The sequence below is a fragment of the Camelus dromedarius genome, chromosome 26, assembly GCF_036321535.1.
Source record: "Camelus dromedarius isolate mCamDro1 chromosome 26, mCamDro1.pat, whole genome shotgun sequence".
Classification (NCBI taxonomy): domain Eukaryota; kingdom Metazoa; phylum Chordata; class Mammalia; order Artiodactyla; family Camelidae; genus Camelus; species Camelus dromedarius.
The window spans coordinates 24,649,809-24,671,908 of record NC_087461.1 but is presented as its reverse complement, the minus strand read 5'-3'; the positions used below and the strand labels follow the sequence as shown (position 1 = coordinate 24,671,908).

Below are 22,100 nucleotides of genomic sequence, written 5' to 3'. Positions count from 1 at the left end.
ACACTCACAAATGTTGGCATTGTTTGCGATTAATAATACTGTGGTGTCTAAGGAGACTTGCTCAGAAGGGGTGCAGGGAATGCCATTGTGACTATTTGGTGAATGTTAATACCTTAACAAACCTTTTCATAAAGTTGCTTTGGTGGTTAAAATATTCCGAACTTTCTTTCATCATGCAACCTTTTCTTTTCTTTTATGTATTTTTCTAAATTCCTAAAAAAAAAGAAAGAAAGAAAGGGGTTGGAGGTAGGGGAGGCTAGCAGCTAAGCTTTCCTTGGGATCTTTACTTATCTACCCTAGGATCATGCATCTGAGTTGTGATCATCACAGTCTGTGTAATTATTCCGTTTGTAAATTACAAACAGGAGCGAGTTTTTTAATCTACTACCAGACTGATAGTTTTTCTCATACAGTCCTCACGGTTATCCCATAAGGTAGACATTGGGAAGAGAAGAGACAGGAGAGAAGCGAAAGAAGGCTTTCAGAATCTCTTGGACAAGCGGGAAGTGGAACGCACTCTGATCTCAAAGCCAAGCTCTGCATCCCTTTTCACATTCTTGAGAGGAGCCTCCTAGGAGCTCAGGATGTTCATTTTCCCTTCGCTCTGCTGTTCCTGCACAGACACAGGCAACTTTTAGGCAGAGCGCTACCCATATTGTGCCAAGGTTTCCGGGAGGAGCCTCACTCCTCGCGCTACCTGCTACATTCCCACGGCCTCCCAGCTCTGAGCGCAGTAACCGCCTCAGTCAGTTTCAAGTGGATGGCAGGAATTTACAGGAAGCTCCTTGGCACCGCCCCCAGGCCTCAGGGCTCCTCTGATTGGGCGTGGCTGACCCCCGCCGGCCAATGGTGAGGCGGCGGCAGGTTCCCGGAAGTGGCGGCGAGGTTAGCGCGGCTTGGGCTTCCGAGGGCGGCGAGGCGGCCACTCAGCTGGGTTTGATCGGAGCGATGAGCTCCTTCGAGGGGCAGATGGCCGAGTATCCAACCATCTCCATAGACCGCTTCGACAGGGAGAACCTGAGGGCCCGCGCCTACTTCCTGTCCCACTGCCACAAGGGTGAGTAGCGCGGCGCGCCGCCCCTCCCGGTCCCCGGCTGCGCGGGTTCTGTCCCCGCGAGGAGGTCGCCCAGGGGCTGGAGAGGAGGGAAGGCGGAGCTCGGGGTCCCGGAGGAGGGAGTGCAGGCCGTGAGGGGGCCCGGGGAGAGACTAGCGACTGCAGCTTGTCGCAGACTGGCCCGCCTGAGGCTTTATTTATCCGCTCATCGGCACCACGGTACGGAACAGCGCCTGCGAGTGATCACCGACCCAGGCCAGTTTGATTAGGCACAACTCCTGGGTTCTCTCCGCAACTACTCGGAAGCCCTCCTCGGGCCCAATAGTCAGGGGTTGGCGAGGATTTCTTAGTTCTTCCCCCATGTCCTCGCGACTCTGTTATGAAGACAAATTTAGATGAAATTCTGCGATACCCCCCAACCATTTATTAGCAAGCCAGTGCACATCAAATGAAACATCCCGTCTGTCAGCTCCACGAATCGCAAGAGCCCCCTCCTTATAGGTGTTCTGTCCACATCCAGTTTGAAAGGTTCGGTTTTGGTCTAGAGGCAGGATGCGGTTTCCCTTAGACACGGCCAGGTCAGGCAACCGGAATACTAAGATTTCACAGCTGAACGGGGTTAGGAATGAAGCCTGGAGTTTCACCCCCGAAGATATACGGTCCAGATGCTGGATGCTCCAGGCAAGGCCGAAGCGTGTGTACAACATTTTAGCCCATCCCCAGAGCTGGACTACCACTGATTTCACAACCAATGTCTATTTTTAACATCTGGTTCGCTGACTGATATGTCACTAACTTTACCAATGAAAATAGGGTTGCTATGCTAATTAGCATAGCCTTTGCACTGACCAGAGTTGAAGCTTAATTGAAGCGTTCTAAAAGCTGCCTCTTGGAGTAAGGGCCTCCAGAGTAGCTTAAGTAGCATGCCCTCAACCCCTCTTCTAAGAAGTGACTCAGATACATGCCACACAGTGTGACTTTAAAGTGAATTACAGATATCAAAACATGCCCGTCTTCAGCAACTGTTGTCTTGAGTGTGGAATCACTCACTTTAACCTGTTGTAAATCATTGAAGTTACAGCTTTGGGGAAATGCCTCTGCTTTCTGGCTCTATGCCCCTAATTATCTCTCTTTAATAAAGGAAATCTGAATCTCCTCTCTCAATTTGCTAAAAAGCAGGTGAGCCTCTTTCAGGGTCTTCTTTTTTTTCCAACCAAATAAAAGATTTTGTTTTAAACTAGATTGCATTGATTCTATACATCAGTTTGGAGAGCATTAAAATCTTTTTGCATTTAAGTCTTGTGAGGGTCTTTCTGCTTCTTCTTGAGGATAACATTTTTTGTTTTTGTCTTGTTTTTCATTGAGAATCCACTGCCGCATCAAGATGCCCCTGTTTTACCTTTTGTGTTGAGTCTTGCTGGCGTTTCTGAACTCACATGTGGCCACAACGGAAGAATGGCTTTGGGGCTTGGCCTTCGTGTTTCGGAGTAGTGGAGAAAGAGTTCATCTAAAGGAATGTATGAAATCATCATCATTAGTTAGTACTTTAAGCAAGCAATAGACTCTCTACTGTCGACCAGTTTAGAATAACTTTTCCTGTTTTCTGATCATGCGTGGGTCTGTTTACCCAATGAGGGTGTAAACTCATCAAGGGCAAGAACTCAGTTTCAGAGGTTTGCCACATTGCCTATTGGTGGTTTGTAACTTTTTTTGGGAAACAGACTTCTTCAAAAGTGCTATGGACTGAATTGTATACCACGCCCCCTGCCATTCATATATTGAATCCCTAATCCCCAGTGTGACTGTGTTTGGAGAAAGGGCTTTTAGGAGGTGATTAAGGTTAAATGAGGTCATAACGGTGGAGTCTTAATTTGCTAGGATTGGTAGCCTTAGAAGAAAAGGGAGAGCAGTCTCCCTCCACCTGCACAATGAGGAGAGGCCTTGTGAGCTCACAGCAAGAAGGTGGTTGTTTTAAGGCAGGAGGGGAGGCCACACCAGAAATCAGCCTGGTCACCTTGGTCTTGGACTTTAGCTTCCAGAACTGTTAGAAATAAATTTCTGTTGAAGCCATCCAGTCTGCGATATTTTATTATTGAAGCCTGAGCAGACTAATACAGAATACCTGACAAGATCCATGAACTCTAGTTAGAAAAACTGCACAAACACATGTTCATATCACACTTTGATACAAGTTGGGGTGGGCCACGGACCCCCTTGATGCCCGTTTATGACCCTTCTGGGATCCAGTGCTGCACTCAGGGCAGGCTTTGCTAAGCATCAGTGAGGCTTGGAGGATGCCCAGGGGACCCCCCAAAACGGTGGCCCAGGGTGGGGGAGGGGGATCCTGTCAGAAGACAACTTGAGATGATTTATTCTGGTCCAGGAAAAAGAAAAAGGCCCTGGAAAGGAGACTCTGGGGCAGCACAAAGTAAACTCACCTGGGTTCCCTTGACTGCCTGCCGGGAAGGGACCTGGGTGCTGGGATGGGGTGTCTTGGTGAAACAGGGTGCTGCCTGCTGAGTTAGTTTGGGAGCATGGAGCAGAGTCCTGAATCAGCCTTCTTTCTGCTGTGTCTCAAACTCTCTGGAAACCCTGATTACTGAGCGTCCTGCCCCAGGATGCACTCATTGGCCCTAGAAGCCTGAACCAGGAGTGACCCAAGGAGATGTCCCCTCTGAGGGGGCAGGTGGAGTGTCGGCCACATAGGGTGGGGTGACGGCCTTATTTTCAAGGCTTAAGGATTGCCACTGGGAAGCTGAGGGCAGGTGTGTTCACGGTAATTAGGATAATTAGATTTTTTTCTTGTGGGTTATTGTTCTGTTGTTTAACATTGTCTCCCCAACAAGCCAGCTTGACTGTCTTTGCTTTTTGTCTTAATCAATTGGCAGTATTGACGTAAATGAATCAAAATGCAAATGAAAGTAATTTTTGGTATATGATTTGAAGAGGAAAAGACTTTCAAAATAACCTCTTGGGTTATAGGGTTTTTTTTTTAAGTAAAATTAACTTTCAAATAGCATTTATGTATTAACCTTAAAAGTGCTGGGAAAAAGTTATATAGAGAGAATAATTTTAGTTTAATTAGCTTTAAACTTATTAAACTTAATGGTTTTTAGAAATCGTATGAAGATTGTTAATTCGTTGTTAGACAGCAACACACTTTTTTAAATTCCTTTTTTTTCCTTTTTTGTTTCTGACCCCCTTCACCCTTTTCTCCCATTCCCCTACCCCCCACTCTGGCAACCACCAGTATGTACCCTGTATCTATGAGTCTGTTTTCTGTTTTCACATTTCACGTTTAAGTGAGACCATACATTATTTGTCTTTGTTGGACTTATTTTACTTAACACAATATCCCCAAGGTCCATCCATGTTGTCACAAATGGCAAGAGTTATTCTTTTTATGGCTGAGTAATATTCTGTTGTGTGTATCCACACCACTTCTTCTTTATCCATCATCTATTGATGGACACTTAGGTTGTTCCCATTTCTTGGCTATTGTGAATAATGCTGCAGAGAACATGGGGGTGCAGATACCTTTTTGAGTTAGTGGTTTTGTTTTCTTTAGTTAAATACCCAGAGGTGGGATTACTGGACCATATGGTTGTTCTGTTTCTCATTTTTTGAGGTGCCTCCATGCTTTCCTTGAGTGGATGCACCAATTTACATTCCCACCGACAGTGCACAAGGGTTCCCATTTCTCCATGTCCTTTACAACATTTGTTATTTGTGTTCTTTTTGATGACAGCCGTTCTGACGGGTGTGAGACGATACCTCGTTGTGGTTTGGATTTGCATTTCCCTGATGATTACTGGTGTGGAGCATCTTTTCATGTACCTGTTGGCCATCTGTATGTCTTGGGAAGAATGTCTATTCAGATCTTCCCATTTAAAAAGATCAGATTGTTTGTTTTTTGCATTGTATGAGTTCTTTATATATTTTAGATATTGGTCCCATATTGGAAATATGATTTGCAAATATTTTCTCTTATTCAGTAGGTGTTTCCATCTTGTTGGAACTTTCCTTTGCTGTGCAGAGCTTTTTAGTTTGATGTAGTCCCACTTGTTGCTTTTTGCTTGTGTTGCTTTTGCTTTTGGTGTCAGATACAAAAAACATTGCCAAGACCTATGTCAAGGAGATGACTGCCTGTGGTTTCTTCTAGAAATTTTATGGTTTCAGGTCTTATATTCAAGTCTTTAATCTGTTTTGAGTTAATTTTTGTGTGCGGTGTGAGATAGTTGTCAGGCTTCATTCTTTTGCATGTGGCTGTCCAGTTTTTCTAGCACCATTTATTGAAGAGATTGTCCTTTCTACTTTGTATATTCTTGGTTTCTTTATCATAAATTAATTGACCCTGTATGTATGAGTTGTTTTTCTGGGCTTGCTATTCTGTTCTGTTGATCTGTCTGCTTGTTTTTATGTCAGTACTGTACTGTTTTAATTACTGTGGCTCTGCATTTTGTAATCAAGGAACATGACATCTCCATTCTTGCTCTTTTTCAATATTGCTTTGGCTCTTTGGGGTCTTTGTGACTCTGTACAAATTTTAGAAGTATTTGTTCTATTTCTTTGAAAAATACTATTGGAATTTTGATATGGTTTGCACTGAATCTGTTGACTGCTTGGGTAGTATGGACATGTTAACAATATTGATTCTTTCAATCCATGAACATGGACTAGTTTTCCATTTATTTGTGTCATCTTCAGTTTCTTTTATTAATGTCTTCTAGTTTTCAATATACAAGTCTTTCACTTCCTTGGTTGAATTTATTCCTAGGTATTTTATTCTTTTTGATGCAGTTGTGAATGGTATTGTTTTCTTAATTTCTCTTTATGATAGTTTGTTATTAATGTGTAGAAATGGAACAGACTTTTGTTGATGTCTATCCTGCAACTTTACTGAATTCCTTTAGTCCAACAGTTTTTTTCATGGAGTCTTTAGGGTTTTCTATGTGAAGTATCACATTGTCTATAAATAGCAACAGCCAGTTTTATTTCTTCCTTTCTACTTTAGACACCTTTTATTTCTTTTTCTCTGCTTGGAGTTCTAATACTATGTTGAACAAAAGGGCAAAAGTGAGCATTCTTGACCTGTTCCTGATCTTAGAGAACAAGCTTTCAGCTTTTCATTATTGATTGTGATGTTTGCTGAGGGCCTATCACATATGGCCTTTATTATGCTGAGGTATGCTCCCTCCATACCTGGTTTGTTGAGAGTTTTTTTTTTTTTTATCATAAATGGGTGTGGAGTTTTACCCAATGCTTTGAGATTATTCTATGATTTTTATTGTTCATTTTGTTAATGTGCTATAATTACATTGACTGATTTGTGTATGTTGAACCATCTTTGCATCCCTGGAATAAATCCCACTTGATCATGGTGTATGATCCTTTTAATGTATTGTTGACTTGTGTTTGCTAATATTTTCTTGAGGATTTTTACATCTGTGTTCATCAGGGATACTGGCATTTGTGTGTGTGTGTGTGTGTGTGTGTGTGTGTGTGTGTGTGTGTGTTTGTGTGTGTGTGTGTGTATGGTGTCTTTGGTTTTGATATCAGCGTAATGCTAGCCTCATAAAATGAGTTCTTTGAATGTTTGGTAGAATTCACCAGCACAGCCATCTGGTCCAGGACTTTTGTTTGTTGGATTTTCAAAATTACTGATATATTCTATATCCTTACTAGTAATCAGACCATTCAGATTTTCTGTTTCATCATGATTTAGTCTTGGTAGGTTGTATGTTCCCAAGAATTTATCCATTTCTTTTAGGTTGTCCAGTTTGTTGGTGTATAATTGTTCATAGTAGTCTCTTTTCTGTGGTAATTGTTATAATAGCTCTCCTTTCATTTCTGATTTTATTTGAGTCCTATCCCTCGCTCCCTCCCTCCCCCCCCCCTTTTGATGGGTCCACCAAAGACCTGTCAATTTTGTTTACCTTTTCAAAGAACCAGCTGTTAGTTTCATTGATCTTCTCAGTTGTCTTTTTATTTCTGTTCTAATCTTTATTTCCTTCCTTCTACTAATTTTGGGCTTTGTTTGGTCTTCTCTTTTCTAGTTTCTTGAGGTGTAAAGTTAAGTTGATTATTTGAGATTTTTCTTATTTCTTGAGCCAGGCAGTTATCACTTGAACTTCCCCCTTAGAACTGCTTTTGCTGCATTCCACAAACTTTGATGTGTTTTATTTCCATTTCCATTTGTCTCAAGATGTTTTTAAATTTCTCTTCTGATTTATTCTTTGGCCCATTGGTTGTTCAATAGCGTGTTGTCTAATCTCCACATATTTATGAATTTTCCAGTTTTCTTCATGTAGTTAATTTCTAGTTTCATACTGTTGTAGTTGGAAAAGATGCTTGATATGGTGTCAGTGTTCTTAAATGTATTGAGACTTGTTTTGTGGCCTAATGTATGGTCTTTCCTGGAAAATGTTCCATGTGCATTTGAAGAGAATGTATATTCTGTTGTTTTTGCATGGAAAGTTCTGTATATATTTATGATGTTCATCTGATCTAATGTGTCATTTAGGTGCAATGTTTCCTTACCGATTTTCTGTCTGGATGATCTATCCATTGATGTAAGTGGGGTATTAAAGTCCCCTGCTCTTAATATATTGTTTTGTATTTCTTCTTTTATATCTGTTAACATTTGCTTTATATATTTAGATGTTCCTATGTTGGGTACGTACATATTCACAAATGTTGTATCCTCTTGTTGGATGGACCCCTTCATCATTATGTAATACATTATGTAATATGATAATGTCCCTTATTACAGTCTTTGTTTTAAAGCCTATTTTGTCTAAGTATAGCTACTCCAGCTTTCTTTTTGTTTTCTTTGGAATTAGGATAGTTAGAACCGGCTTGATTTAATTAAACAATTTCAAAATGTTTGCCTCTTGTTATCCGGGCTCTTGCATGCTGAAGATTCAAAATGTATTATAATGCACTATATATTTAAGGTGCCATTTGGGTTAAATGTTACCTTTCTTTAAAAGTCTCCTTGCTGTGTTTCTTAATTTGGAAAACTGTGGAGCAAGGCTCTGTGGGTAGCAATAACCCACCTTTCCACCCAGTAGTCACAGGCTGAGAAGATAATGAAACTCTTCTTAATCCAGCCTAAGCCCGAATGGTTTTCTCAAGGATTCCATGGAAGCAAACATGAATTTCCAGGTGGACTAACTTAAGTGACTGAAATTGAATGGGCCACAGAGAGCATGGCCCAAAGGGTGGGTGGTTTAAAGTGAAAGAAGAGAGTAAGGAAATTGATGGAAGCAATTCCTAATGAGACCCTCATGCCTTCTTCTGTGGCTACTCCAAGTGGTTCAGACATAGCCAGGGAGTCATTCTCCTTTTAAATGGCTTCTGATGGCTCAGAGATGGTCAGTTTTAGTGGTTCTTGTCCTGATTTCAGGTGGATGCTTCACCTACAGAAGCAAGAGGCAGTATCCCATATGAATCAACTCTCCTATAAAAGTGAGCCTCTCATTTATTTTTTTTAAAAGAAACCCTAAAAAGAACAGACAACTCAGTTTCCTTGGGCCAAGGAGTCCTCTGAAAAATAATGTGTTTATGATTTCTCATTCTTTTGTTTTCAGATCACATGAAAGGATTACGAGCCCCTACCTTGAAAAGAAGATTGGAGTGCAGGTGATTTATTTTGTTACTTACTTGTGTGTTTTTTTAGGTACAAATTTTAATTGAGTTATAATATCTCCACAGAAAAGTACTTATTACATCATAAGGGGACAGTCTGATGACCTTTTACAAGTGAGCAAATCTATGTAGCTTTTGCCCATATCAAGAAATAGAACAGCACCAATATTCCAGAACAGAATCCTGACCCTTCTCCAGTCAGTCTTCCCCGCCCAAGGGTAACCTCTCTTTGACTTTTGTCATCATTGTTCAGCTTTGGCTGTTTTTGAACTTACTTAAATAGAATCACATGGAACAGACTCTTCTACTTGTTTTCTTTTACTTAACATTATATTTGAATAGTTCATCTGTGTTTTGGGGTACAGCAGTAGTCTGTTCGTTTTCTTTTCTATAAGTGTGTGTATGTATGTGTCTAAATGGTTGCTGCATTATAAAGAATCACATAATATTGTTGGATCTGTTCTTAAAGCTGAACCATTGCCTTCTTTTCCTGCAGCCATTACCGAAATCTAATTCCAAATCCTCAAAATACATACAATTGACCCTTAAACAACATGGAGGTTAGGGGAACCACCCTTGTGCGCAGTCAAAAATGCACTTATATCTTTACAGTTGGCCCTCCCTGCTCCCAGTTCTGCATCTCTGGATTCAACCAACCTCAGACTACCAAGTGCTGTAGTACGTATTTAGTGAAAAAAAAAATCCATGTATAAGTGAATCCTTGCAGTTGAAACTTGTGTTGTTCAAGGGTCATCTGTAGATGTCCTCTAGATGTCCACAGATGACATCTGTAGATGTCCTCTCCAGAGGACTCTATTGATTTTTTGACTCTTTGACCTTTGATTTAGCAGGCTTCTCTGCCAAGTGATGTAAGTAGTCTGTGTTTGTGATAATATTTATTTATTTAAAAAAATATATATATACTGGGCACTACGTGCTTATTAGCTCAGCATTCTCTTTGAGTGCCTATGATGAATCAGGCACTGTACTTGGATGTTGACGATACACTAGTGAGCAAAATAGGTAAAAATCCCTCTTGGAGCTGACATCCTCATTAGAGCCTCTGGATACTCTTTTGAATAGATACTATTATTATTTCTATTTTATGGATGAGGAAACTGAGGAATGAGAGATGTTATATTAGTTGTCCAAGGTCATGCAGCCAGGATTCCCACCAGGTCTGTCTGATTTTAGAGACTACATATTAGTTATCTATTGCTGCGTAACAAATGACCCCAAAATTTAGTGATTGAAAGCAACACTAATCATGTATTCTCTCTCTGTCTCTGTAGATCATGAATTCTGACAGGGTTCAGTGGGGATGGCTGGTTTCTGCCTGACTGGGTGTCATGTAGGGACTGACCTTATCTGACGGATCGTTCATTCTGTGTCTGACACCTGGGTTGGGGAGACTCAAACAGCTAGGGCTCCATCTCTCTCTCAAAAAATGTCCCTCCAGCATGGTGGTTTCAGGATAACCAGACTTCTTAAATGTAAACAAACAAACAAAAAAGTGTATGTCCCAAGAGAGAGTTAGCAGAATCCATATTGTCCAGAGATCTATCCTCAAAAGTCCTGCAGTTTTGCTTCCATCACATTCTTTTGGATGAGGCAGCTACAAAGGTCTGTCAGCCTCAAGGGGAGGTTAACATAGACCCCTCCTGTCTGTGGAGAAATTTCTGTGTCCATTTTGTAAGAAGACCATGTGTGGTTGGGGTGTATGTTAGTGTGCGCATCTTTGGAAAGTATATTCTGCCACAGACTGTACCCCTAACTTCTAACTTACAGTGCTGAATTTTAAAAGTTTACCGTGAAATTGACTTCTGCCCACTAGAAAAATACACAGCATTGATTTACATGAAGTAAAACATAGAAGTCTTCTGTAGCCCAGGCCACCTTCCCATTCTGCACAGGTCCTTTAACATTTGATAATGTCTTTCCACACATACCTGGTTGTGTACAAACACGTATCTTTAAGATGAGAATGGGGAGGACCAGCCTTTGAGGAGGTCAGAGGACTCTATTTTCTCTCCTCTGCTTCTTCCTTGCCCCTTCACACTCTCATTAGGACAGAGGTGGTCACTGGTGTGTTGGTCTGTTGGGAACCATTCTAACACTTTTTGTGCCAGCTTAGTTTCTGAATTACTTGAGATAACTTATACTTATTGAAATACATTTCCTGGTTACCAAGATGGTGCATCTTGGATTGTACTAGAACAGTGCTCTTTTTTTTGTTTTGTTTTGTCTTTTCTTTTCAGTTTGAAGGTTTACTTATACTGCTCACCCGTGACTAAAGAGCTGTTGTTAACTAACCCGAAGTACAGATTTTGGGAGAAACGAATCGTAAGTTTTATTTTTTGAGTGACACTTTTTTTTTTCAAGTGACAAATATTTTTCGAAGGAGATGGAACAAAGTATTGGTGTTATTCAAAGCCTGCTTCCTCATACACTATATTTATCCACAGTAATTACAGTGTTGATATCTAGTCTTTGTAATTCATTAGTTTGGAAGAGGTTGACATTTTACTGTCATTGGTTTGTCTTTCCTGTCCTCAACATATGGATGTAGATAGATTCTTAGTTCTGTCTAATCTCACAGATTGTCTTGCTGAGTTGCATTTTAATACTTTGGAGTGTACAACACTTATTAACATAATTGATAAATCCTCTTATTTAGATCATGGGATAGATTAGGAAAAACAAACATAACTTGTGGGTTATAATAAGAAAGGAATAGCAACCAGAATAAAAGCAGAATGGATAGTTTTGAATCTGGCAGAATAAAATGGATCTATCCAAAGGAAGGTAGATAATTAAAGTGAGAAAACGAAAGTGTGGTATGTCGAAATGAGAAGAAGATGGCAGAAAAAGTTCTGTTATAAAAGTAGTTACTACAAATATGAAAGGACTTAATTCAACTCTTGATCAAAAGACAAATTCTTGGTTTAGGTTAAAAAAAAAAAAGATCCACCAGTCTTGATCTACAAGAGACATAGATAACACTCAAGGAAAAACGCAGTCAAAATGGAAAAAAAAATGGAAAAGATACACTGAACAATTAGAAGCTAAAAATGTCAAGTGGAAACTTTAAATCATATAAAGAATTGATGGCAATGGATGGACCTGGAGATTGTCATACTAAGTGAAGTAAGCCAGAAAGAGAAAGAAAAATATATGACATATGATAACATATGTAGAACATAAAGAAAAAAAAAAAACCACAAACGAACTTATTTACAAAATAGAGACAGACTCACAGACAGAAAACAAACTTATGGTTACCAGGGAGGAAAGGCGATGCGGAGGGATAAACTGGGAGTTTGGGATTTGTAAATACTAACTACTGTATGTAAAATAGACAAACAACAAGGTCCTACTGTATAGCACAGGGAACTGTATTCTATACTTTGTAATGGCCTATAATGAAAAATAATATGAAAAGGAATATATGTATGTATAAATGAATTACTGTGCTGTACACCAGAAACTAGTACAACATTGTAAATCTACTATACTTTAATTTTAAAAAATTGAAGGCAAAAAATCATAGAGGGTATTATTTACTGTTAAAAGGAACAGACCAAGAAGATATGAATATACATACAATTGACAAAATAACCTCAAACCAGATGCAGTAGTAACTGATCACCCGGGGCTGGATCAGAGAAAGAGAACAACAATTAGTGGATAGAATTTGGGTCCATTACATGGATTAAACCATCAGTAATTGGGAAAGCTGGCAGAGAAGTATGAACAAGTGTCACCAAGAGTCTGTTTGATGTCCAACTGCTGGCAGTGTTCACCTCCCACGTCCAGCTTCCCCTTCTGCCCCACATCCAGGCAAACTGATAGAAAAGCTTACTCCTTCTGTGGCGCCTATGTGGAGTCCAAACATGTAAGCCCAGGTCTACACCGTGACCACAGTGAAAACCAGGACTACACACTTCTACTTTCACAGTCCCCACAAGCCACTTCCTCCTAGCCTGGGTACTGCCCTCCTGTCCCCAGAAAATCCCACGATGTGAGTCACGCAGTGTTTCACACCCTCTTGGTGCGTGTGTGATGTCTTCAGTCTCAGCCTCTGACCTATCATTGGGGTGGGGTCCGTCCCAACTCTGCAGGGGGACACAACAGCAAGGCCGTAACCTTGGCCTTGAAATTAGGCCTGAAGTTGCTGTGAGTCAGTCTGGCCAGCAGTCGGGAAGGAAAATTGAGAAAGGAGAGAAGACTGAAGACACCCTGGAATCCACTGGGACAAGTGGGTACCCACGTCTGCCTCTTGCTTTCTCAATCTTGGCCAACTGCCGCCTACTTTGCCACTGAGTCCACACTCCTGGTTCACACACATCTGAGGGAGGACGTCCAGCAGAAGTGTCAGCGCATTGAAACAACAGATCAACAGCGTACACGAGCTGTTACGGTTTTTGGTGCCCTGCAGGTTGTTGAAAAATGGCTGCTGGTTCGCTTCTGCCTTCCAAATCTGACACGGGTTTCTTGTGGCCACTGCTAAGCTGGAGGTGTACATGGAAGGGGCTTGTAGGAGAGCTCCAGCTCAGTTGGGTTGATGTAGTGCAAGACCCCCCTCAGAATCTCAGGAGAAGGGGGCAACTCAGCAGTGGTAGCTGGAGAGCTTACTGGACCACTCTCTCAACTGAAAGATGTTGGAGGCTGGAAGTAAGTGAATATACAGAAAGTTTAAATGACATATTAATGCATGTGAACTAATCAAAACACAGAGCTTTAAACCTAACAGAGAAAGGGCGATCTTTAGGTATAGATGGAACATTTACCAAAATTAAGCATGTACTCTGTCACTAAAGATGTTTCAAGAAATCCTAGTGACCTGTTCTTTGATCATAATGCAGTGATGTTGGAAATCAGGAGTAAAAGGAGAGCTTAAATCACTGCATACATATGGGAACTAGATGTATACCACAAACAACTCTTAGATTGAAGAGGAAATTGTCAAGAAAGACACAGTACCTAGGACTGATGGACAATGAAAATAGGGCATGTCAAAGGTGTGGAGCACAGCTAAATTGGTACTTGAAGGGACACTGATAGCATTAAGTGCATTTCTTAGAAAACAAAGATTAGAATTAAATGAAATAAGTCTGATTCAATAAGAAGGAAAAGAAGCAAGCAAATCTATGGATATGTGAAAGAAGGAAATGATAAAGAGAAAAGGACAGGTTAGTGATGCATAGACTAACAACTACCACAGGAAATAAAGGGGAAAATTAACGAAACTGAAAGCTGGTCACTAGAGAAATAGAGATAAATTTCTGCCAAGATTGATGAAAAACAGAAAACAAATATATATATATATATACACACACATACACAGAATGATAAAAAGGAAAATGTTAATAATAGCATTGCATTGTTTTGAAAATTAGTATGATAATATATTTGATCATTTAGACAAAGTGGATGAATATCTGGAAAAGTAGGGGAAACCAAACTGAGGCAAGAAAAATAGAAAACTTCAGTAAAGCAGTAGCCTTCAAAAACATTAAGACAAGTTTTCAAAGATCTCTTCTTCAAAAAAGCCCCAGGCCCAGATGGTTTTATAGGTACATTTTGGCGAATGTTCAAAGAACAAATAATCCCTTTATAGGAGAGAATTAAAAGGTAAGCCTCTCAACCTCACTGGCAAAATGAATGAAGATAATATGTGGGGGGAAAGGCCACTTCATACATGAACACGTGAACATCCTGTGAAGGTAATAGCAACCTGAATCTAACAGTGTTAAAAAATAGTGCATCATGAGTACAATGCGTTTATCCCAGAAATGCAAGGATATTTTCACATCTGAACCTCAGTCATGGTAAATTTTATGAGGTCAGTTGACTAAAGAAATGAAGAATTATGATCATTCATCAACCACTTACTGAATGCATCTCTGTGCTGGTTGCTGTTCTAGTAAAATGTACAGGTACCCTCGGTGAATTAGGCCAACAGTCATAGACTGATGGAAGACTGTGTTCTGCAGCACAAAATCTAAATGTGATTATGTTTTTTTACAAAGACTCAAGTTCAAAGGGAGAGGCAAATGGGAGCAGGAGGGATGGGAAGGGGAAGGGAGGAAAATTGAGCAGAATTGCTGTATCTAAGGATGTGTAAGTTTATAAGACATCCAGTACATACTGCCACATCAGCCTCAGGAAATGTATTATTTTAGCTTTATCATGTTTTCAGGCTATTAAACTGGTAGTATAGTGAAATCAGAAATTGTCCCACAGAAAGTCTGTAACTTCTTCTCTTTGCCCCCTTTTTACATTGAGATGGCAAAGGCAAATAAAGCTGAAAAAACCTGTGGAAATGTATAATATGATGTATACATGATCTCTTATTCTGTTTTAATAGATATCGATTGAAATTGAAACTCCTACCCAGATATCTTTAGTCGATGAAGCATCAGGCGAGGTAACTAATTTTAAATCTGTGTTTTTAAAAATTATTAGTGTTAAATGATTGTTTATCTTTCTCCTTGATTTTGAGTGCTCATTTAACCATAAATAAAATTTATAGTAACTGAGTTTGTAGGGGAAAAAAAATCCACTTGTGATGTATTTATTTTCTACGTCTAAAGATTGGACGTGGTTTCTGTCAGAATTCCTCCTTTTTAATGTTAATGATGGGAACTCTGTAGTAATGATGTTACCATGTGATGTCACTGTCCCATTTATTAAGTTTATTAAATGTTCAGGATATAAAATGATGTGGTGCTTAATATTTTTGCAGCAAATTTATGTACATTGTGATTTTTTTTCTGAATTATTTTCAAGAAAAAGATATTGTCCAAGCAAATCCAATTTATTTTTTGGTCCTTAATTTAGAAGCAGTTACTTTTGTGTGTGGCATTTATTTTTTAATAGTAAGTAGGATTGTGGATCTACCTCCTCTATTTATTTATTTACTTTTATCTCAGGTGATAGATAGGGCTAGGAGGTGTTTTCCTATTTTATGGCAAATCTAGTTAATATTCATTCTGTAGCTTGACTATCACCTGCTTTGTTGACACGTTTAACTTCTGAAGGGTGACCTTGGTGGGGTGGCCGTGATGGGAGAGGGGCCGACTTTTCACATTTCCTCCCTGGAGATCAGACATTGAATACTCCTCCTCAAGTTACCATCCTGAGGGAGGGGAAGAGGAACGGCCTGAGCCTTCCTAATGCCATTCTGGGCTCGGTTAGTCCACACTGTTGGGGAGAGATGCTCTCAGCACCTGGCTGCCTGTGGCACGTGTCAGTGGAAGGCTCTCTCAGAATCGGGCACCAGGCAGCAGGTGCCCCTCGGTGAGCAGAGTCCTCCTGCCTGACTGGTTCTTTCTGTTTCTCCTTGTGCACTGAGGCTTTTGGGCATCCTGTCTCCAGCTTTAAGCAATGGGAGAGCCCATTTTAAAGGAGCCCTCTGGAATAAACGATGCCAGACGTACAGAAGGAGGTAACATCATTGAGCAGAGAGCTGGTGTGTCCAGAGCTCTGCCCCAGGTACTGAGCCCTGAGAGGCTCTGCCTGATGGGACAGTACAATGTGCTGTATGGTGACTTGAGACCAGGTTACATGAATTTTTTTTTTAATGGTAGCATTATAGCTTTATTGAGACAAATTCACATACCATACAGTTCACCCATTTAAAGTACACAGTTCAATGGCTCGTAGCATGTTCACAGAGTTGTATGTCCATCACCACAGTCAGTTTTAGGATATTTTCATCACCTGAAAAGAAACCTCATACCCATTAGCAGCCACTCTCTGTTTCTCCCTCCCCCCAACTCCTGGCAACCACAAGTCTACTTTAATTTTCTATGGATTTGCCTGTTCTGGACATTTCCTATAAATGGACTTGTATAATAGATGACGTTTTGTGGCTGACTTCTTTCACTCTGAATAATGCCTTCAAGGTTTATGCATGTTTTTTATGGCCCAAATATTCCTTTGTTTGGATAGACCACATTTTGCTTATTCATTCATCAGTGGATAGACCTCTGGGCTGTTTCCACTCTCTGGCTAGTATGAATAGCGCTGCTGTGAACATTCACGGACGGGTTTTTACATGGACATGTGTTTTCATTTCTCTCGCGTGTGTACCTGAGAGTGGAAATTGTTGTCATATTGTACCTCTACATTTAAGCATTTGTTTTGTGTGTGAGGATTGTTTCTAGGATTTGGAGAGTGGGGAAATGAGAAAAGCCATACTGCATCGTTGAGAAGTACTTGCACACGCTCTATTAAGGAGGGCTTTCTTTAGCTGGGTCCTAACGATAACATCTATTTTTCCTTCTTTATTTTCTTTTTAGAAGGAAGAGATTGTCGTGACTCTCTTACCAGCTGGTCATTGCCCAGGATCAGTCATGTAAGGAGGCTGTCTATTTTGCCCGTTTATTTTGTGTAGCTGTGTGTGATATTTGGAGAAATAAACTTTTAGGGTCTAAAAATAACATGCACGGGGAGACTTGATTCTTTTTATGGCAACTCCTTTAATCTCTGTCTCCAAATTGAACTTGTGGGACTGAGGTGCAGATCACCTTTGAAATGTGGTTTCCTTACGATGGAAGTCTTCAGTATTGATGTCTCCATCGGCTTCGCCTTTTCCCATCAAGTGATTTTTTTCTCTCCACGAGCAGGAATGATCTCAGCGTAAAGCTCAGAGTGCTAACGTATTTCAGAGGACATCTCTTGCAAACTCAGCAGTATCTCCATCATATTATTATTTTTCCTACCCCTGGGGAAGAGGTGGTGGCTGAGTGTGGTTTAGAGCTGTGGAAATTCTGTTAACATTGTTCATAGGGGCTGTTTGGCAGGCAGCATGGGCTGTGGATTTAGTATATATTTGTTTCATTAAATTTTTGTATGGGGCTTAGAAGTCACTGAAGGATATTTCCTTTTCAGGTTTTTATTTCAGGGCAACAATGGAACTGTCTTGTACACGGGAGACTTCAGGCTGGCAAAGGGAGAGGCTGCCAGGTTGGAGCTTCTGCACTCTGGGGGCAGGTACTGGGCTTTATGTAATTCTTGAACAAGAAGGCTGCATCATTTAGGGGGAGGGTTTAGCTCAATGGTAGAGTGCATGCTTATCAAGCATGAGGTCATGGCTTCAATCCCCAATACCTCTGTTACAAATATATAAATAAACAAATACCTAATTATCCCCCAAAATTAAAAAATGAAAAATTTGAAAAAAAAAGTCTTCATTGTTTAAAAGGTTTTATTGCTCTTTTCCCCCCAAATATGAGCATTTGTTTCTATTAGAAAGCTAACTCGATTGTAATAATATTTGTAACAGTAAAGCGAATTTTTCTTCTTGAAATGAGCGATGGTAACATTCTGTGCATTGGTGGGGGTAGTAGTTGCATAAATTGGTCAAAATTCACTGAGTCACATATGCAACATCTGTGGGGTTTTTTTTTTTATTGTATGGAAATCATTTCTCAACAAAGTTGGTTTTTTTTTAACATTTTTTATTGATTTATAATCATTTTACAATGTTGTGTCAAATTCCAGTGTTCAGCACAATTTTTCAGTCATTCATGGACATATGCACACTCATTGTCACATTTTTTTCTCTGTGAGTTATCATAACATTTTGTGTATATTTCCCTGTGCTATACAGTGTAATCTTCTTGTTTATCTATTCTACAATTTTGAAATCCCAGTCTATCCCTTCCCACCCTCCACCCCCCTGGTAACCACAAGTCTGTATTCTCTGTCTGTGAGTCTATTTCTGTCCTGTATTTACACTTTGTTTTTGTTTGTTTGTTTGATTTTGTTTTTGTTTTTGTTTTTTAGATTCCACATATGAGCGATCTCATATGGTATTTTTCTTTCTCTTTCTGGCTTACTTCACTTAGAATGACATTCTCCAGGAGCATCCATGTTGCTGGAAATGGCATTATGTTGTCAGTTTTTATGGCTGAGTAGTATTCCATTGTATAAATATACCACGTCTTCTTTATCCAGTCACCTGTTGATGGACATTTAGGCTGTTTCCATGTCTTGGCTATTATAAATAGTGCTGCTATGAACATTGGGGTGCAGGTGTCATCCTGAAGTAGATTTCCTTCTGGATACAAGCCCAGGAGTGGGATTCCTGGGTCATATTTTAAGTCTATTCCTAGTCTTTTGAGGAATCTCCACACTGTTTTCCATAGTGGCTGCACCAAACTGCATTCCCACCAGCAGTGTAGGAGGGTTCCCCTTTCTCCACAGCCTCTCCAGCATTTGTCATTTGTGGATTTTTGAATGACGGCCATTCTGACTGGTGTGAGGTGATACCTCATTGTAGTTCTGATTTGCATTTCTCTGATAATTAGTGATATTGAGCATTTTTTCATGTGCTTTTTGATCATTTGTATGTCTTCCTTGGAGAATTGCTTGTTTAGGTCTTCTGCCCATTTTTGGATTGGGTTGTTTATTTTTTACTTATTGAGTCATATGAGCTGCTTATATATTCTGGAGATCAAGCCTTTGTCGGTTTCACTTGCAAAAATTTTCTCCCATTCCGTAGGTTTTCTTCTTGTTTTACTTCTGGTTTCCTTTGCTGTGTAGAAGCTTGTAAGTTTAATTAGGTCCCATTTGTTTATTCTTGCTTTTATTTCTTCTAGGAGAAAATTTTTGAGATGTATGTCAGATAATGTTTTGCCTATGTTTTCCTCTAGGAGTTTTATTGTATCTTGTCTTATGTTTAAGTCTTTGATCCATTTTGAGTTGATTTTTGTGTACGGTGTAAGGGAGTGTTCTAGCTTCACTGCTTTACATGCTGCTGTCCAGTTTTCCCAACACCATTTGCTGAAGAGACTGTCCTTATTCCATTGTATATTCTTGCCTCCTTTGTCGAAGATGAGTTGACCAAAAGTTTGTGGGTTCATTTCTGGGCTCTCTATTCTGTTCCATTGGTCTATATGTCTGTTTTGGTACCAATACCATGCTGTCTTGATGACTGTAGCTCTATAGTATTGTCTGAAGTCTGGGAGAGTTATTCCTCCAACGTCTTTCTTTCTCTTCAGTAATGCTTTGGCAATTCTAGGTCTTTGATGGTTCCATATAAATTTTATTATGATTTGTTCTAGTTCTGTGAAATATTTCCTGGATAATTTGATAGGGATTGCATTAAATCTGTAGATTGCCTTGGGCAGTGTGACCATTTTAACAATATTGATTCTTCCAATCCTAGAGCGTGGAATATCTTTCCATTTTTTAAAGTCTTCTTTAATTTCCTTCATCAATGGTTTATAGTTTTCTGTGTATAATTCTTTCACCTCCTTGGTTAGATTTATTCCCAGATATTTTATTACTTTGGGTGCTATTTTCAAGGGGATTGTTTCTTTACTTTCTTTTTCTGTTGATTCATCGTTAGTGTAAAGAAATGCAACTGATTTTTGAACGTTAATTTTGTAACCTGCTACCTTGCTGAATTCTTCAATCAGCTCTAGCAGCTTTTGTGTGGACCTTTTAGGGTTTTCTATATATAGTAACATGTCATCAGCATATAGTGACACTTTTACCTCTTCTTTTCCAATTTGGATCCCTTTTATTTCTTTCTCTTGCCTGACTGCTGTGGCTAGGACTTCCAGGACTATGTTGAATAGGAGTGGTGATAGTGGGCATCCTTGTCTTGTCCCAGATTTTAGTGGGAAGCTTTTGAGTTTTTCACCATTGAGTACTATGCTGGCTGTAGGTTTGTCATATATAGCTTTTATTATGTTGAGATATGTTCCCTCTATACCCACTTTGGCGAGAGTTTTTATCATAAATGGGTGTTGAATTTAACAAAGTTGGTTTAACAAAAAAATTCCACATGGAGTGGAACATCGTATCACATCAATGAGAGTTTACACTTTATGGTTTACTTGCCATGAGATGATTAAAACGCCTTGTTTTGTTTTTGTTTCCAGAGTGAAAGACATCCAGAGTGTGTACTTAGACACCACGTTCTGCGACCCAAAATATTATCAAATTCCTAGTCGGGTATGTCTCCCCGGAGAAGCGAGTGACCCCCTGGGCTGTATTTCTGGAGGGAAGCTTGTAGGGTAACAGATCAGATGGTAATCGTTCCCGTCGGAATTAATATCTGGGGACATTGGGAATCGAAAAGCGTTACCTGCCATTTAAAATTTCTGCACAGGAGGAGTGTCTGAGTGGAATCTTGGAGCTGGTCCGTGGCTGGATCACCCGGAGCCCGTACCATGTGGTGTGGCTGAACTGCAAAGCCGCCTACGGCTACGAGTACCTGTTCACCAACCTCAGTGAGGAGTTTGGGGCCCAGGTACCACAGCAGCTCTCTCTTTTCTGCTACTCCCATCCTTCCCCCAACTCCGTCTTCCCTTCCCCATCACCCCCAAACTGGAAAGGGTAACGATGGATGCAGCCTTCATCACCTCCTTGTGGGAGCAACTGACAGTGGGAGGAGCCCTTTGGTGAAAAGTCCCATAAGAAAGTTTTTCTTTTTTCTCCAAAACTGTGGGTCATGAGATAGGTTTAGTGTCTGTAACCAGCACTGAGAATGAATTTGAACTGGGAAATATCTGAATGCCTTTCTTGCAGTCAGAGTAATTGTCGTTTTATGAAAATTCACGTAGGGAATCAGCCATTTACATATCCAGATCTTCCTCAACTTAACAATGGGGTCACGTCTCAGTAAATCCATAAGCTGGAAACATCATTAGGGAGAAAATGCATTTATCCCTGACCCACCTAACATCATGGCTTAGCCTTGCCTGCCTTAAATGTGTTCAGAGCACTTAGCCTACAATTGGGCAAAATCATCTAATGCAAAGCCTGTTTTATAGTAAGTTGGTGAAATCTCGTGCAATGTGTTGAATGCTGTACTGAAAGTGAAACCCAGAATGGTTGTCTGGGTCCGCGGTTGTCAGTGGGTGGATCGTTCACCCTCATGATGGCAGAGCTGACTGGGAGCTGTGCTCTCTGCCCTGCCCAGCATCACGAGAGAGAATGTGACCGTGTGTCACTAGTTTGGGAAAAGATCAAAATTCAGAATTCAAAGTCCAGTTTCTACTGAATGCGTATCAGTTTCACAAGCATCCTAATGTCATAGCATCCCAAGTCAGGACCATCGGTACATCCATTGTGTGTGTGTCCAGGTTGCCGTGGAAACATATTTCTTACTGTGGGTCGGGGTCAGAAACGTGGGAAGAACACTGTCCTGGAGAATCCATATCACATGAGGCCATGAGCAAGTGTTCACCTATCCCTTCCAAGTGGTTGGGTGCTGGGCCCTCCGGACCTCGGGCAGCAGAGCCAGCATGGGGGGTGGCTGCCCACAGGGCCCACTTGGACTGCCTGGCTTCCACCCTCGTCCCCCAAGAGAAGATGGAGGTTTGGTGGTGACTCGGAACAAAATGAAGCTCCGAAAAGAGTTGGACATTTAAAT

The 22,100-nt window shown here is 40.4% G+C and overlaps 1 protein-coding gene across 8 annotated transcripts in view; it reads left to right on the top strand.

Annotated features, from left to right (window-relative positions):
• Positions 1-22,100, top strand: part of DCLRE1C (DNA cross-link repair 1C) — a 78,093-nt gene that overhangs the window by 9,989 nt on the left and 46,004 nt on the right. For 3 of the 8 annotated variants that reach the window (XR_004134214.2, XM_031444567.2, XM_031444569.2), the window contains exons 1-8: positions 879-1,057; positions 8,647-8,698; positions 10,963-11,047; positions 15,075-15,134; positions 17,011-17,066; positions 17,603-17,704; positions 20,605-20,677; positions 20,835-20,975. Coding sequence is in view for 7 of the 8 variants with exons in the window: in XM_031444567.2 (XP_031300427.1) it covers positions 949-1,057; positions 8,647-8,698; positions 10,963-11,047; positions 15,075-15,134; positions 17,011-17,066; positions 17,603-17,704; positions 20,605-20,677; positions 20,835-20,975 (678 nt within the window). In the remaining variant the exon portion in view is untranslated. Of the gene's footprint in view, positions 1-878; positions 1,058-8,462; positions 8,525-8,646; positions 8,699-10,962; positions 11,048-15,074; positions 15,135-17,010; positions 17,067-17,602; positions 17,705-20,604; positions 20,678-20,834; positions 20,976-22,100 lie in introns of those variants that run through there. The other 5 variants (XM_064479546.1, XM_064479545.1, XM_010998240.3 and 2 more) reach the window with 4 other exon arrangements.